The 15,370-nt window shown below is 53.6% G+C and overlaps 6 protein-coding genes across 6 annotated transcripts; 2 read left to right on the top strand and 4 right to left on the bottom strand.

Moving 5' to 3' along the window:
* The first annotated feature begins 25 nt into the window (after positions 1-25).
* On the top strand, positions 26-2,277 carry BDZ99DRAFT_426093 (small nucleolar ribonucleoprotein complex subunit). Its single transcript, XM_033717105.1, has 3 exons — positions 26-715; positions 779-2,199; positions 2,264-2,277. Exons 1-2 carry the CDS (start codon positions 38-40, stop codon positions 1,778-1,780), a joined length of 1,680 nt encoding a protein of 559 aa, XP_033570918.1. The 5' UTR covers positions 26-37; the 3' UTR covers positions 1,781-2,199; positions 2,264-2,277.
* Positions 2,278-2,669: 392 nt separating this feature from the next.
* Positions 2,670-4,757, bottom strand: BDZ99DRAFT_452384 (flavin-binding monooxygenase-like protein; the record flags this gene model as incomplete). The annotated part of the gene is made up of 6 exons (XM_033718272.1): positions 2,670-3,832; positions 3,927-4,245; positions 4,308-4,387; positions 4,441-4,472; positions 4,526-4,616; positions 4,667-4,757. 6 exons carry the CDS (start codon positions 4,755-4,757, stop codon positions 2,670-2,672), a joined length of 1,776 nt encoding a protein of 591 aa, XP_033570917.1.
* An 877-nt stretch (positions 4,758-5,634) lies between these two features.
* Positions 5,635-7,791, bottom strand: BDZ99DRAFT_452380 (uncharacterized protein). Its single transcript, XM_033718271.1, has 3 exons — positions 7,033-7,791; positions 6,514-6,979; positions 5,635-6,461 (listed from the first exon to the last, which is right to left on the bottom strand). The coding sequence occupies exons 1-3, from the start codon at positions 7,538-7,540 to the stop codon at positions 5,981-5,983; spliced, it is 1,455 nt and encodes a 484-aa protein (XP_033570916.1). The 5' UTR covers positions 7,541-7,791; the 3' UTR covers positions 5,635-5,980.
* Positions 7,792-8,795: 1,004 nt separating this feature from the next.
* Positions 8,796-10,217, bottom strand: BDZ99DRAFT_467679 (NAD(P)-binding protein). Its single transcript, XM_033721075.1, has 4 exons — positions 10,082-10,217; positions 9,453-9,989; positions 9,058-9,396; positions 8,796-8,996 (listed from the first exon to the last, which is right to left on the bottom strand). The coding sequence occupies exons 1-4, from the start codon at positions 10,124-10,126 to the stop codon at positions 8,925-8,927; spliced, it is 993 nt and encodes a 330-aa protein (XP_033570915.1). The 5' UTR covers positions 10,127-10,217; the 3' UTR covers positions 8,796-8,924.
* Positions 10,218-11,474: 1,257 nt separating this feature from the next.
* Positions 11,475-11,946, top strand: BDZ99DRAFT_398868 (uncharacterized protein; the record flags this gene model as incomplete). The annotated part of the gene is made up of 2 exons (XM_033716099.1): positions 11,475-11,628; positions 11,726-11,946. 2 exons carry the CDS (start codon positions 11,475-11,477, stop codon positions 11,944-11,946), a joined length of 375 nt encoding a protein of 124 aa, XP_033570914.1.
* Positions 11,947-12,359: 413 nt separating this feature from the next.
* Positions 12,360-13,709, bottom strand: BDZ99DRAFT_452373 (Ser/Thr protein phosphatase; the record flags this gene model as incomplete). The annotated part of the gene is made up of 2 exons (XM_033718270.1): positions 12,360-13,325; positions 13,379-13,709. 2 exons carry the CDS (start codon positions 13,707-13,709, stop codon positions 12,547-12,549), a joined length of 1,110 nt encoding a protein of 369 aa, XP_033570913.1. The 3' UTR covers positions 12,360-12,546.
* Positions 13,710-15,370: the final 1,661 nt, after the last annotated feature.

Raw genomic sequence — 15,370 nt, 5'->3', positions numbered from 1 at the left:
TCACGATTCTCAAGCTCCAACTTGCGCACCAGCAATCATGGACATAACGCCATCGGAGCCGCCAGCAGCTCCCCCCGCACGGCGGAAATCGAAGAGCATAAATCCCGCGGAGGCTGCAGAAAAAGAAGCGATCAAAAAGCACACCGAGGATGCCCAAAGCACGTATGGCCGCGGGAAAAATATTAGAACGCGCAGTGTAAAAGACAAGAAGCTGCGCGCAAACCTCAAATCCCTGGAGACCAAATACCGCGATGCGACCCTCCAAGCCAAGAATGCCGAAATCCTCCTCGAACACACCTCCGGATTCCTCGAGCCTGAACACGCTCTTGAACGAACCTACAAAGTACGGCAAGACGAGATACGGCAGGATGTCGCAATTGAAACGGCGAAGAAGGGCTTTGAGCTGAAGCTAGAAGGGTTGGGGCCTTATGATGTGTGCAACTATACGCGGAATGGGAGGGAGCTGTTGATTGCTAGCCGGAAAGGTCATGTTGCGACAATGGACTGGCGGAGCGGGAAGCTGGGCTGCGAACTACAACTTGGGGAGACTGTGAGGGATGCGAAGTGGCTGCATAACAACCAGTCTTTTGCGGTGGCACAGAAGAAGCATGTCTACATATACGCGCACGACGGTGTGGAGTTGCATAGGTTGGCCAAGCATATTGAGGTCACAAATATGGAATTTCTGCCCTATCATTTCCTTCTATGTACAGCTGTAAGCGCCATTCTTCTACTACCGGATTCCATTGGTCTTGGGCATTGCTAACAAGTTCCTCAGTCTAACTCAGGCGTCCTCCGCTATACCGACACATCAACCGGCCAAATGGTCACAGAACTCCCCACACATCTCGGTCCCACAACCGCCCTCTGCCAGAACCCTTGGAACGGAATCATGCACCTCGGTCACCAGAAAGGCGCCGTAACGCTCTGGTCCCCAAACTCTACCTCCCCACTCGTCAAACTCCTACCCAACCACGGCCCCGTGCGAGCCCTCGCAGTCGATCGATCCGGCCGATACATGGTCTCCACCGGCCAAGACCGCCGCATGTCCGTCTGGGACATTCGCATGTTCAAAGAAATCCACACGCACCACCTCCGCCAGCCCGGCTCCACTATCTCAATCAGCGACCGTGACCTCACCGCCGTCGGATGGGGCACCCAGGTCTCGATCTTCAAACCCGACCTCTTCACTAAAGCGCAAGATGACTTTGGGTTAGCACCTCGACCGAAAGTCCCTAGCCCGTACATGCAATGGGGCGGCGAAGGCCATGCGATCTCACGCGTTCAGTACTGTCCGTTTGAGGATGTGTTGGGGATATCGCATTCGTCTGGTTTCAGCAGTATCCTCGTCCCCGGTGCTGGTGAGCCGAACTACGACGCATTGGAATTCGGCACCAATCCCTACGAGACTGTCAAGCAGCGACAGGAGGGTGAGGTGCGCGCGCTGCTCAATAAGTTACAGCCGGAGATGATCTCTCTAGACCCGAGCTTCATCGGGAACGTCGATGTGGCGTCTGCCGAGCAGAAGAAGAAAGAGAAAGATCTGGATGCTAAGCCGGAGGATAAGATCACGAAGCTGAAGGAGCGAGGCCGGGGGAGAAATAGTGCGTTGAGGAAGCATTTGAGGAGGAGAGGACAGAAGAACGTCATCGATGAGCAGAAGGTTCGCGCGCAAGAGGCATTCGAATCACAAAAGGGTAGGGAAAAGGAGAGGGTTAAGCGCTTGGAAGTCGAGTATGGGCCTGCGCTTGCGAGGTTTGCGAGGAAAGGGACGATGTGATGAGGAAGTTGAAAAGAACACTAAGCATTTCTGTGGGTTATGGAGTCTAGCATGATGGTGTTTGGGACGGCGAAAAAGCGTCTTGTGCATTGATACCAGTAAGTGGGGATCCTGATAGCAAGGCGAACATGGTCAGATTAAGAACTTCTTTCCAAACCTTGTTCTCTATGTCATGCCTATTTATTGAAGTCGAACGAGGAAACACTTCGTAAACTGAAAGCTGGGAGCGTCAAAGAACTTGGATGGATCGAGATCAAGTTAACCCTAGTCCAAACTCTTAATCGCCAGATTTCGAGGGCCTAGCAGAAGGCAGATGATTTAGACCGAGACCCAGGAGCACGTTGTTTACAGGTCGAGAATCATGATATCACCGCCGTTAAAGTCATCGGGCGGACAATGGGGCGCTTTAACGAGGGAAGGTAAACGCTAAATCATACAAAACCAATTTCCACAACCAAATCTCACGCGTTTAAGCAAGCCCAGCATTTCCAGACTGCCTAAAAAAATAGTCACATCGCACAGTCTCACGAGGCAGAAAAAAGAAAACAGAAAAAGAATATCCAAGGAGCAAAACACCACCTCCTTCAGCTGGTGAAGGAGGTGTAGCTACCCCGAAGGGTTTCTCCGAAAACAATCCTGACAATGGCGGGGACTCGAACCCGGACCCAAGGCATTCATGTTTGGTGGTGGGGGCGGGGGTGGTGGAGGAGGAGGGTAGTAGGGGCGGTGCCATCGGGGCCATCTGTTGGTCAGTTGAGATGTGGTCAAAATAACTTAAAACATATACCTAGGCTCCCAGGTCGGAGGTCTGTGTTTGTTATGGTGAGGGCGACACACGTGATCGAGCAGAAAGAAAGCTCATTCCGTCATATATCTCAACGGCCATCCCTCACCACCACCTTCTCCCTCCCCGTCTCCTCCCCCAAACTACACCCCCAACCACCGCCGCCGCGGCCACTGCCCCACCCACAACCAGCGCCGTATTCCCCACCACCGTCTCCTCCCTCACCCTCCCCAGCCTCGTCTCCTTCTTCCCCCCCAACGTCACCCCACTCCCGCTCTTCCCCGTCTCCTCCCCAACCTGCTCGAAATCCCCCCAATCCACCTTCGACAACACCTCCTGATACTCCACCACCGTCCCGGACCAATTATTCGTAATCCTCCCCTCGCTATTCTTATACCAGCTCCGACACCGCTCATCCGCAAAACTGCTCCTCCCCAGCCTCTCCTGGATCTCCGCATTGAACTCCCTCACTCTCTCTTCCCTTGGGACGAGCGCGAGCGGCCGTCCTGCGCCGCGCGCGTCAAGCACGGTAGCGACGAGCGCCGCGAGGTACCGGCTCTGCGCCTCGATCATCAGCACGATGGAGTTATGCCCCAAGTTCGTGTTCGGGCCGTAGAAGACCCCGAAGTTCGGCAGCTGTGGGATTGTGGTGCCGTACAGCGCCGTCGCGCCGCCGCTCTCTTCCCAGATCTGCGAGAGCGCGCGGCCGTGAGCGCCGGTGATCGTGATCGGGGACAGGAACTCGGTGGTGCGGAAGCCGGTTGCTAGGACGATCAGATCCAACTCCTCTGTTCCGGAGGAGGTCCCGGGGGAGGGAGGAGGAGGTGCGGTGCCGCCGACCTCGATCCTGGTCTTCGTGATCCGGGCGATGGGGCGGGTTTCGAGATGGCAGTTTGGGGATGCGAGTGCGGGATAGTACTCGTCGCTGATGATCACCCGCTTGCACCCCGGCGCGTACTCAGGCGTCAGTTTCTTCCATACTTTCGGCTGGTTCGGGAACGCGGCACGCATCGCGTCGCTGCACCAGCCGCGGATCTGGTTCGAGATGTTAGAGTCCGAGTCCGTGACCGCGTAGAAGTCCTCGCGCATATCCATCTGCAGTGCGCGAGTGCGCCAGAGCAAGGGGGGCAGGTAGCGGAACGCGGTGCGGAGGAGGGAGGGGATAGGGGCGTCGAGGCGCGGCATGACCCAGTTGGGGGTGCGTTGGAAGAGAGTGATGGACGCGGCGGCTCTGGTGAGTTCGGGGAGGAGTTGGGCTGCGGTGGCGCCTGCAGATGTTGTGTTTACATTAGCTTTTGTGTTCTTCTTTTCAAAGCAGAGGAGATAGTATACATAGGAAATAGAAGAAGTCGGTGTATTTACCATTCCCAATGACCGCAATCCTCTTCCCCTCCAAATCGTAAGACCAGTCCCAACGCGCCGAATGCATGATCTTTCCCCCAAACTCGCCGAGACCCGGTATGTCTGGGTAAGCAGGTTGGTTCAGCTGTCCCACGGCTGAGATGAGAAAGTCGGATATGATGGTGTAGGCGTTGCTAAACTCGCTGTCTTTGTCCCCGGAGACCTTGACGTCGGTTTTCCATTTCAGCTCACTGTCGTCCCAACGGGCTTGCTCGACCGATGTGTTGAAGCGGATGTATTTATACAGCTTGTACTTTTGGGCGACTTGGATGAGGTAGTCCTGTTATATACCATCATCAGCTTAGAATCCATGTGGAAATGTATGTCTGGGACAATTCTCACAAGTATTTCTTCTTGTCCTGGGTAGACACGTGACCAGTCCGGGTTTTGCTCGAAAGAGTAGCTGTAGAGGTGGCTTGAAACTAATCAAGGTCAGGATAGTCAACTTTCTAATCTAGAAAAGGCAAAAGCTTACCATCACAGCAACATCCAGGATACTTGTTATCACTACGCACGAATCAGCTCGCCCATATCTCCCAAAGAGGACATCTGCAACTCACTGCCATGTGCCCCCCACCGCACTACTCTTCTCCAGAATGATAAAGTTGTGACATTTATTCCGTCTAATCAGGTCAATTGCCATACACATTCCTGTCGTACTCGTTAGCGTAGTCTCGTTCGAAGAGTATGCTTCTACATACCAGATATCCCAGCGCCTATAATGACAACTGCAGCGTTTGTGTGGTCTTTATTTCCCACTGATACCTGCGGCCACGGTTTTGAGCCACCCATTGCGGAAGAACTAGCAGGAGTAATTGCTATCGAGAGAGATGAAGAGGTTATCTGCGTCACGATCGAAACGAGGACTGGAAAGAGAAATATATACGCGTGCTATACGATACGCAATTGACCTCCAACGCAAAGCGAACACCTCTGAAAGTGCCCAAAAGACAAGAACGTAAGAAAAAGAAGACGACGAAGTCACCGATCAGAAGATCTATGCACAACCCACCCGACGTGCCGTTACAAACAAGTCATGTCGTAACCCACCCCCGAGCATCCGGAACCCCGTCCCTCATCCACCACTTCCTTTGCAGCTAGTCTGACACTCGTGCTCGATTGACACTTCCCATACCCTTTTTCCCGAAGTACAGCTCTGCCATTTGCCGAGCTCCGCACCTCATGATGCGCCCCTCCCCGCCCCACTCTGGGGAAACGTTGCTAGGGGTTAGGTTGTACATGTGTAGCCGCGGCACAAGCCTCGATGACTCGATACGCGCAGACATGCGGGTGCGGCCCGGGTGGCTAGTTCTGCATTAGAATCGCCGCATGTGCCAATTGCGCCGAATGCGGACATGTTGCGATCTGAGAGGTCAGTGAGAGATGTCGTTCGGTCAGTAATCCTGTTTCTAGGGGGCAACTCTCGTTACACTTGACGCCGGGAAGCTGCTGTCTGGGAGTCCGAGCACGAAAAAGAGCTCGGGGTGGACAACGGGGACGTTCAAGGTTGAGGATCTTAGGGTGACGTGAATATCCAGGGATGTAATTGGTGTTTAGCCGAGCGGGGTTTCGGGGCGAGGGAGATCGAGTCGCGGTGGGAGAGTCGAAGGTTGAGTTCGTGATGAATCGTGGTGAATGACTGTGAAATGCGAAGTCAAGTTGTTGAAGAAACCATGTGAGATTTATTAGTCAACTCGTGACGGCTGACATCGTCCATGCTTTGGAATTGATATAAGATGCCTATCCCAATACCGTCAACTCCGATGCTCCCTATGTCGTTTGCGCTATGCATGGTGCTCTATAACAAGAACCGCCAATCTCCGAGGCGTGCCCCGACGTACTTCACTAGTGGTCAGTCATACCATCATGCGGTCGGACCATATCTCAAAACACGACGGTGTTTTCGTCACCCCCTTGCCTCATTGCTGAAACACACCTCAAAGGGTGTTCTGCCAGTCCGAACCCACCACTGTCTCAAAACAACTAAACTTCTCCCCCATCCCTCGCTCTTCAACTCAATACCCCTGCTCTTTATGCCACTTCTCCTCCCATCCCGGAAACCATGGATACTCATCCAAACTCCCGACCTCCCAGTCCGCCAGCACAATCCCCCTCTCTACCTGCTCTTTCGCATACTCCTCTAAGCTCGGTATAACTACATGCTCCGTATGCCATGTGTTCTTATATTCCATCAGACTTTTCTTCCCCTCCTTCAATATCTTAAGCAGTAGAGCTGGGACGTAGGGCTCATCGCGGAATGTCTGTACAGGGGTGAAGATGGCTTTAAAGTTGAAGACAATACCCGAAGAGAGCGGCAGGCGGCGTAGGGTCTGCCAGTCGACACGCAGATTACAGCGTGTGATGTCGAGGTCGGCGTGTTGTACGTCGCGGTGTTTTTCGTGAGGGTGACCCGGGGGCATGTACAGGGGTTCGTCGACTTCGAGTCCCCAAGAGCCGCGTTGGATGGGTAAGTCGGTGGGCAGGACGGAGAAATATCTGCAGGGAAGGGTTAGTGGGGTTCAAAGAGATTGAAGGGAGGGGTAAGTACTTGTCCATGGAATTTCGCATGGTCTCATAATCGGGAATAGGGGCATGGATCTCGTGAAGCTGCATGCCCATTTTGGATCCCAGGTCCCAGCCGAGCGAACTACAGATCACGCCAGCGCGGAAGAAGTAGTAGCCTGTGTCTGGTTCTCGGAGCATGATGGCGAAGTCTTCTGGGATATTGTTGAGGATAACTTCTAGCGGATCCGTCGTTTTGAGGTGCGACTCGGTGTTCAAGATGGCATTGTGAAAGATCATCTTGTCCTTGTCCAAACGGAAGTAGTGAGGATAGCGGGCGACAAGAAACTGCAACGACATCTCCATCAACTCCTTGCACGCGAGCTCGGACCCAGGCAAGCTATCAAGAACATTTTTCCCGTGCTCTGCATAGAGATCTTGCCGTTGTTTGATTCGTAAACGGTAGTTGTTCTCTAATTCCAGCCACCAGTCAACCTGCATCTTTTTGTATGCTGCAATGTAAGTGATTAGCCCAGGATCATTAATCATCGAACAGCTGACATACACATAGTTTGATGATAGGCCCATCTTAAAGGCCGGTACGGTCTTGGAAGAGCTTTGTTGATATCAAATTGGTGGTATGGCTGAGGTAAGGGTACACCACTTAGTTTGGCATAGTCCGGGAAGTCACCCAACGCTTTGATTTCCTCGATCGAGAACTCCGCGGGGAGGTAGATGTCTGGCCCTGCGTCTAGGTAGGATGTTTTCATAGGCAGTGGTGTTTGGGATGCGGGGCGTTCAAGCGCTTCCGTCTTCCCGGGCTTCTCTCCACCAGTCAAGGTGAAGCGGCGAGATGGCGGGAAGCGTATCGTGAAGTCAATGATATCTTCTTTCTTCTCTTTCTTATCTGGGGATAGGGAGCGTGGCGGAGTATTTGAACCAGAATTGCGCCGACGTGAGATATGCAGACGACCTAGGACTACATCGCGGCGTTGTTTGTTCAGGGTAAGAATGACCAAAGCGACAACAACGGCAGCACCACCAAGAAGGGAGCTATAGAAGAGATCAAACATGGTGCATGAACGCAGGTAGGAAGAGAGACGAGGTTAAGGGGGGAAGAAGTGCGTGATATATAGAAGAGCGAAGTGATAGAAGTCAACAGTGATGTCGGGTGGCGGCTGCCGGCTGCGAGAATGCGGCGCTCCACAAGTTACACAGCAGGAGAAACAATGAAATGCGGATGAGGAGTGGGCAGACTTGACGCTGGTGGGAGACTGTGCCTTTATTGACTGCTCCGCGTCCCGCAACGAGTACCTGCGTGACGATAGAGGTTGAGCGGTCTTATCGGGGTCTGGAAAAGCGGGGAGGGGGTACAGCAGACAGCAGATAGGAAGAAGAAAGCATTCGACCACCGAAAGAGGAAAAGAGACTCGACGCAGAGGGCCGCGATTTAGCTGGGGATTTGGCGACAGGCTGGGCCAGCCAGCGCCGTCGCACAGCTACAAGTGCGAGTACATAGCGTGCCCTATCTGCGCCCAGAGGCTCTGCAGCAAATCACCGCTGGCGCCATCCCGGCTAGCGACAAGACGTGCTGCTTGTACGAAAGGGGCATACAAGTCCCTAGCTGCACCCAAATCACCACACACTCACCCAACCTGTCGTTTTTGTTGGCACCTTTGCCATGGGTTGACTGCAGACGCCTGGGGAGCGAATTGGAGTACAGGAGCACGAGAACCGAACTGCGCACCGAATTGCATCTTCGCTCGACTCTCCGGGGATTGCCACCCATGGCACAGCGTTATCCAGCTGCGTCCCCTGTTATTGCGCGTCTGTAGCCAGCAACCACCTTGTCGCCGCCGCATAGAAGTTTGGTATCGATTATCGATTGCCCTCTTGCGGCCAATTCTTCCCTCAAAGTGTGCTGATGAACGCCGGCTGTGGGGACGGAACCGTTGGCACGGATCGTCGTGATGCCATTCCACTCTGTACGCTGCTTGGTGTGTCGGAGGACTCCCCGGCGGGTGGCGCGGCTTGAAGAGCGCCGCTGTCGTGCATTGTGGAGTTGGAGTCGTGCTGTCTTCGGCTTGGAGCGATTGACGGCTTCTCGGGGATCACCTCCATTCCAGGCAGGTAGCCGAGGCATGTGTTTGCAGATGGGCTGCAATACGAGGTGTTAATATTCACAGGAGTGTCGCATTTGGCGTCCGGGCAGTCGAGGCTACTTGGGATTCCGTTCGGACTCGAGATGTTGGAAGAAGCAACAGGTGAGAATGTGTCTCTTAGTAAGCTGAAGATCTTCCTAGGGGTCGATAGAAGCAGTCAAAAACACGAGCAAGCTTTAAATTGACCGGTAGAATTTATGCTAGGCTACGAGAACGGCCCACACAGCGGAACCGGGCCGTACAGGAACATATAACTTCTTTCTCTCATCCACTAGGGGCTTCCCTCCAAGAAAACCTACAAACATGGCGTCCAATCAGTCTTCTTGATGTACTCCGCCATAGTCGTGCGAGGAACCTCGATACCAAGCTTCACAGAATCACGTCAGCACTCTATCTCCACATCGACTGGTGTTTTACGAGAAACTCACATCTTCGGGATAAACGACATCAGGATCGTTGCCGTCGTAGCCAAACTTGTCAATGTACTCGATCATATCAGCCAGCTCCTTGCCGACTGGGCCAGGAATGGCGTCCTCTAGCTCTGATCGCGGCGCCACTTCATAAGTGATCGTCTTGCCGTTGTGTTCGCCCCAGAGCGCCGCCCACTCCTTCCAGCTGAGCTTGCTCCCAGCGCCGATCAAGTTCTTGCCGGCCGGAACGTCCACCAGAGCTTTGGTGAAGCTGCCAACGTCGGCGCGGGGGTCTGTCATTGGGAACTTGACATCGCCAGACATGGAAACCCGGAGAATATACGTGCCATCCGGTTGCTGTGTCAAAATCAGTAAGTCGCTCTCTACTTCCCAAATCTTGGAGCAGCACATACCTTCCTCGGTGCCATCATTCCTCCACCCCTCCAGTTGGTCGCAAAGTACCCAACCTGCAAGAAGCTTGTCTTTTTCTCCAACTCGGGATACGTCGCCCTCAAATACTCGACCGCCTCCCACTTCGCATCGAAATGCAGGTTAAACGTAATCGCGCCCTTACTCCACTTCTTCGTACTGCTCAAAGTGCTCAACACGAACCGATCCAGCGTCTTGACGGTAGCCGCTGCCGCATCGACAATGTTCTTTCCTTGCTGCACCTCGATGTCGTACGCGACTTCATTGATGGTCCGGCCTTCTTGCGCGGCTTTGGCATGGTTGGCCGGGATCTTGACGCTCTGCCAGAAGTCGGTGACGCCGAAGGCAACGTTCGCGCCAGCGAAAGCTTTCTTCAGGGATTCGGCGTCGTTAAGGTCGGCGGCGACCATCTCAACGCCTTTGTCGGACCATTCTTTGGACGATCCTTTCGTCAGGTCACGTGAGATGCCACGGATTTTCCAGCCGGGGGTCTTGAGGAAGACGTCGGCGACAGAGGCACCCTGAGATGTTGTTAGCGGGGCGGTTCCAGCTTGAAGAGGAGGTGCGGGGTTGCTGGAATCCAGAATTCTAGAAGAGAGGAATGGAGACGGACCTGGTTGCCAGTGATGCCGACAATGACGATAAGTTTCTCAGACATGGTGGTGATATTCCGCTTGCTGAATAGATTGAAGGTTCTTGCTTTGGGGAGTATGCTTCCTCGAAATCTGGAGAGCATGTAACAGCCAGACAGATCAATAGGAGTAGTAGACTGTAGGACGATAGACGAGTTGATTGAAGACTGATGTTCTGATACCCTCAACCCATCCAGAGCAACCCCCTCTTTATACCTCCCCACCATCCTACCTTTGTCCCGCCAACTCTAACCTAACCTGCCGTTACCAACACGCGGCACCGACTTCACCGACCGACCGAGATGCTAGCCAAACCATGTTGCCAATGCGAAAACCATTACACTGGCATCGGGCCCTCTCTACAAAAGCGCAGGGCTGCTTATCTAAAGCAGCCCAAGCCGTATGTCAGCCAGACGTCCGAAAGCGCGTGACCAATCACACCGTCCAGATCCTACGAATAGCGCATCTGGCCCGCATCGCGCGAAGCTGGTTACGGTGTCAAAACACAATGGCGGCACAGCGGTTCCTGCTGTCAGCGTTTGTCGCGACCGGTTGGGGGCGCATTGCTGGTTAGGCTTGGAGGATCGCCTGCTAATCGCCTGTTAATTGGTTGTTGGTGGAGGAATGTTGGCACTTCTCGCACCGAAAAGCGATGAGGGTGGGATGTGCGTAGGGGCTTTGTCAGGGTTGAGTGGAGGATTTTCGGCGAGGCTGGTGGAAGAGCCGATGACGTTGTCAGCGGTTTGGTGGTGGCGCGAAGGCCGAGGCCGAGAGAGCGATGTTTAGCTAATGAGGTAATTATGAATTAACTAATGCCTTCGCCGTCTTTGCGGTGGCCGATTATTAGGAAAGGCATAGCTGCCGCGATGTGAACAATATTGTATTGGATAGCTTTCTGTATTTACTGAGAGTGCGTTCTGCTTCTGCTAATCTTGGATCTTTTCCTCGCTTGCCCTTCGATTTGTAAAGGTATATCGTTTAGGTAGAATATTGATACAACCCGCAGCTTTCAGTTTCAGCTGGGACAAATACATTTCACGTACTTCTTGCCTCCTCTAAACATACTGGAGCTGCCAGCTCGAATTCCATGTATCGACTTGCTCGTAAAGTTGGGAGTGAATGGCAATGCTGCTTCGCGTGATTATTCTTAATGAGGAATAATGATGCCATCAAAATCGAGCCGCGATACAGTTTCGGAGATCGAATGCCTATTCAGCAATTTCAAGGCAATCTATGAAGTTTATCCATCCCTCAGGCCTCCCGAGATCCTCAACACCAAAAACGCTCGGACTCCAACGCGTCTCCCCATCACGTCTCTCACCACCTCCCGCCTCACCACAAAACAGCCCTCATACCCCTCACCACAACCTCAAAATGTCCGACGACGACTCCACCCGCGACGAACGTCTCAAATCCGCCCTGTGGTACTCAATCGGCCAATTCGTCGACGAGCAATGCCTGCAGCAAAACCTCAACGCGACCCCGCAATTCATCGGCGCGCTGACCGAGCTCGTGTGGACGCAGATCGGTAACTGCCCTCTCCCCAAAAGTCCTCAAAGAACCCCCCTTCCTAGTGTCCGAACGCAAAACTTGAGGTATAAGGGCGAAGCTGACGCGTTGCAAAGCAAACACATCCCGCGACCTGGAGACCTTTGCGAAGCATGCTGGCCGGGAAGTTGTGCAGACGGAGGATGTGATGCTGCTTACGAGGCGGAATGAGGGGCTAGAGAGTGTGATGAAGACGTTTGTGGATGAGTTGAGGGCGAAGGAGGGAAGGCCAGCGGTGGGAGGGGTGAAGGGGAAGGGGAAGGGGAAGGGGAAGGTTGGGGCGAAGGGGAGGAGGTGATGATACTGTGGAGGCTCGGGAAAATTGGGGAGCTTTGGCTGGGTAGGCTTTGACTTGGAAGTCTTGAGGGCGTTGGGGGGGATACTGTTACACATTGGCTTGACATTGAAGGGTAGGAGTTCGGATGGCACATTTGCATGATATCCAAGGCAAAGGCGTTGCGACGGAGCTATTTAGGAGTATCATGCTCTCTCTGATGAGGGGTCGTAGATAGCCAGCTTCACGATAGAAACGCATAGATTGGTCAAATGACATGGTCTATGATATTACATCTGCTCTATGGAGAGCACATTCTGCACACAGGGTATCAAAACAACACTCAAGAGGCAGTGCTTCGAAATCGACGAACTGATATGCAGAAAGAAAACGCTGAATTCAGCAAAAGAGCGATGGTAGAGATAACGTATGAGGAAGAATTAGGTAACAATGATCTCAACGCTACGCCTGCAATGTCCAGAAACGCCGTAGGTACCTGCCGACAGCGTATCAAAACGATAGCTAACCAGCTTACCCACCAAGCCCATATACACAAGGTATATCTATGTGACGCCGAAAACTCCAAAAGTCTAATAATCCATCCGATCCGTTTACCGTTTTCCTTTAGGTCTCGCTCTTATTGTTCGTCTTACTTTGACTCTTCTGCCAATATGTCTTGCACTTGACATCCACTGTTCTCGTCTTTGCCACCTCCCCTTTCCGCCCAGCCTCTATCACCAACGCTGTCAGTCTTCCCCCAGCCACACACCCGCTATCCAACCCGAAGCTGTACTTGTGAATGTTTTTCCCTCGCTTCGAATCATGCCCGTACACGACCGACGACCGCTCCGCTGACTGTGGCGGCACATGGGACTGGTACTTATTCCACAGCTTCTCCCATGGCGTGCCCTCGCGATTCTCGCTCGGCAACCGGGTATCCAGATCGATTGTCCGCATATTCATAACGTGGTAGGGGTCTTGGCGCTCCAGCGGGATCCCAGGGACCAGTCCCGCATGTACAACCACCATTTCGCCCAGCCCAGCGATCTCTCCGACGCGCAGAATAACCGGGCATGCCTGCAGCCACTTAATTTGCTTGTCGTCGAACTCGCGCGCTAGTGAGCGGAAGGTATAGTCGCCGTGGGAGAAGCTCTCTTCGTCAAGCAAATCTTGTGCATCGGTAGGGTCTTCGGCTGGGCCGGGGAGGGCGGCGTGGTGTCCGCGCATGTCGGCGAGGGCGAGCAGCATGCGGTCTTCGTGGTTCCCGCGCACGCAGGAGGCGGAGAGGGAACGGGCGAGGGAGACGACGCCGGCGGAGTCGGGACCTTTGGAGATCATATCGCCTGTTAGGGTGAGGTGGTCGTGAGGAGCGCGGAATTTGACTTTATCGAGAAGGGCTTGTACTGTTTACCAATTAGCGGGTTCTCTCAAAGTGTGAAGTAATTGGGAGACATACGCTCGTCTTTACACCCGTGTACATCTCCTACTATGACGAGCCTTTGCTTGAAATTCTCGTCTGAGGGCAGCAACCTGGTATCCATCGACTTGATCTGGATCATATCTGAAAACTCCGGCCGCATATTCGACCCAAAGAACACCTTGTCTTCGTTCAGCGACTTCTCAATTGCACGATTGCTCTCCCAATCTGGTTGAAATATCCACTTCCAGCTGACCCATGCCGCTATGAGCAGTGTTGCATATATGACGAAGTATCGCTGCACTCTCCGCGGAACGTGGGAGAGGCGGCTCGCAGGAGCTGCGACAATGCGTTTCCATGGTGGGGGCATCTCCTCGTCTGAGTCGCGGCGGTAGTACTCGTCGTCGGAGTCGTCGTAGTCCGCGTGCTTCCAGTCACTGGTGGCCAAGTCAATGAGCGGGCGCTGGGATGCTTTGAAGGAAGAATAGAAGGTGTCGGAGGCGTGCTTCTCGGGATCGCGCTGGTTGTCAGCCATGAACTTGGCGTCAGCACGAAGGGCGGGCGAAGGCTGTGTGGAGGCCACCAGGGTTGCAGATGATGTGGTGCTAGAAAGGGATCGGCGTGGGGAGTGCTGCCGATGTGTTGGGGTGGACACGAGGGATGATGGTGGCGGTTGTTTGGGTTCGTAGGGCTGCAGCAGTGCTAACTCAGGGCTGGGGTTGTTCTTGTAGTGATTGCGGTCCAGGGCTAAGGGATGCTCAGTCTGGGCCGATCCAGGGTGGTCAGGATAGAGGTTTGGTGTTGAGAAGGGCGTGAAGGGGAGGGTTGTCGAACCCGAATCACGAGCAAGAGCCATCGTGCTTCTGCTTCGAGCCCAGCCGTGTCCGTAAAGAGGGCTGCCAAGTGCCTTGGGGCCTTGGCTCGGTGAAAATAGCAGTCAGGGCGGTGCTAGAGGAGTCGACATGGAACAGGAGGCGAGACGTGAAGCCGAGAGCGATGTCTACAACTGGCAGCATCAGGCAGACTCTGCCAGGGACCTGGAATCCTTCACAGCCCCGCCACACCGCGTAATCTTTGTGTATCTAGTCACATCGTCACTAAAATGACTCGGTCTTAGAACAGGACGGCCCGAGCCACAGGACCAGCTTACCGGGTCACCGGGTCATCCCCCGAAGCCTCAACACTACACCGTCTCATACTCAACTCCTTGGGCATCCATTACCCATTTGCTACTCGGAATTTTGACAGACTGACCAAAAACGACGTGTTTCAGCGTACATGGTCTCCACAAGTGGCTATAGAACTCTACAAGAATCCCTTGTCAGCAGGTGTAGGCCTGAGGGGATGCAGCTGGCCTGGACATCATCAACACATGCATTGGCTGCCATGGGCGTTTCTTACGGCAGCATACTAATGGCAAGGAGATACTACTATCATGTGAATCCAACTGCGCACAGCATGACAAGCTGGGCATGGAGGAACTAACTAGCTGGAGCTATAAGCACCAGCAGCTTAAATCGCACTGACAAATGCTACGTCTCTTCATGGGTTTTTCGGCATCCTGGAGCACCCCTGACAGCGAGCCGCGCTTCCGGAGACATTGCATCTATTTCTCGATATCGGCACTCTCTTGTGGCTCCTCTGACCATGTCGTGAAGATGTCGGAATTAGCGGCATGAACGTCACTTTCAGATTCTGCCATCTCGTCTTTCTATGTCCCTCTCGGGATCCTGGTAAACAAATATCGAACCACGGTTCCTCTACAGAGTCGCGCCCGAATAGCCATCACAGTTCCATGGATCGAGCTTTTTCGGTACTTCCCCACTACAATTCGAGTCATGAAGAGGAGGTGGCGAAGTTGTATATGAGAGTGGAGAAGAGAATATGTTGTGAAGGATGAAGGATGAGGGGTGAGAGAGGGAAGGAGAAGAAGAAGGGGAACACCTGAAGACAAGACACAATAAACACTACCCAAGTACGATAAGAAGTAGCAGCTGGTCAACGAAAGGCATGGGGAGGAATTTCCTATAT

The sequence above is a fragment of the Mytilinidion resinicola genome (assembly GCF_010093595.1).
Source record: "Mytilinidion resinicola strain CBS 304.34 unplaced genomic scaffold BDZ99scaffold_24, whole genome shotgun sequence".
Lineage (NCBI taxonomy): Eukaryota > Fungi > Ascomycota > Dothideomycetes > Mytilinidiales > Mytilinidiaceae > Mytilinidion > Mytilinidion resinicola.
Note: the sequence above shows the minus strand (reverse complement) of the source record. Positions and strands in the feature narration are given on the sequence as shown.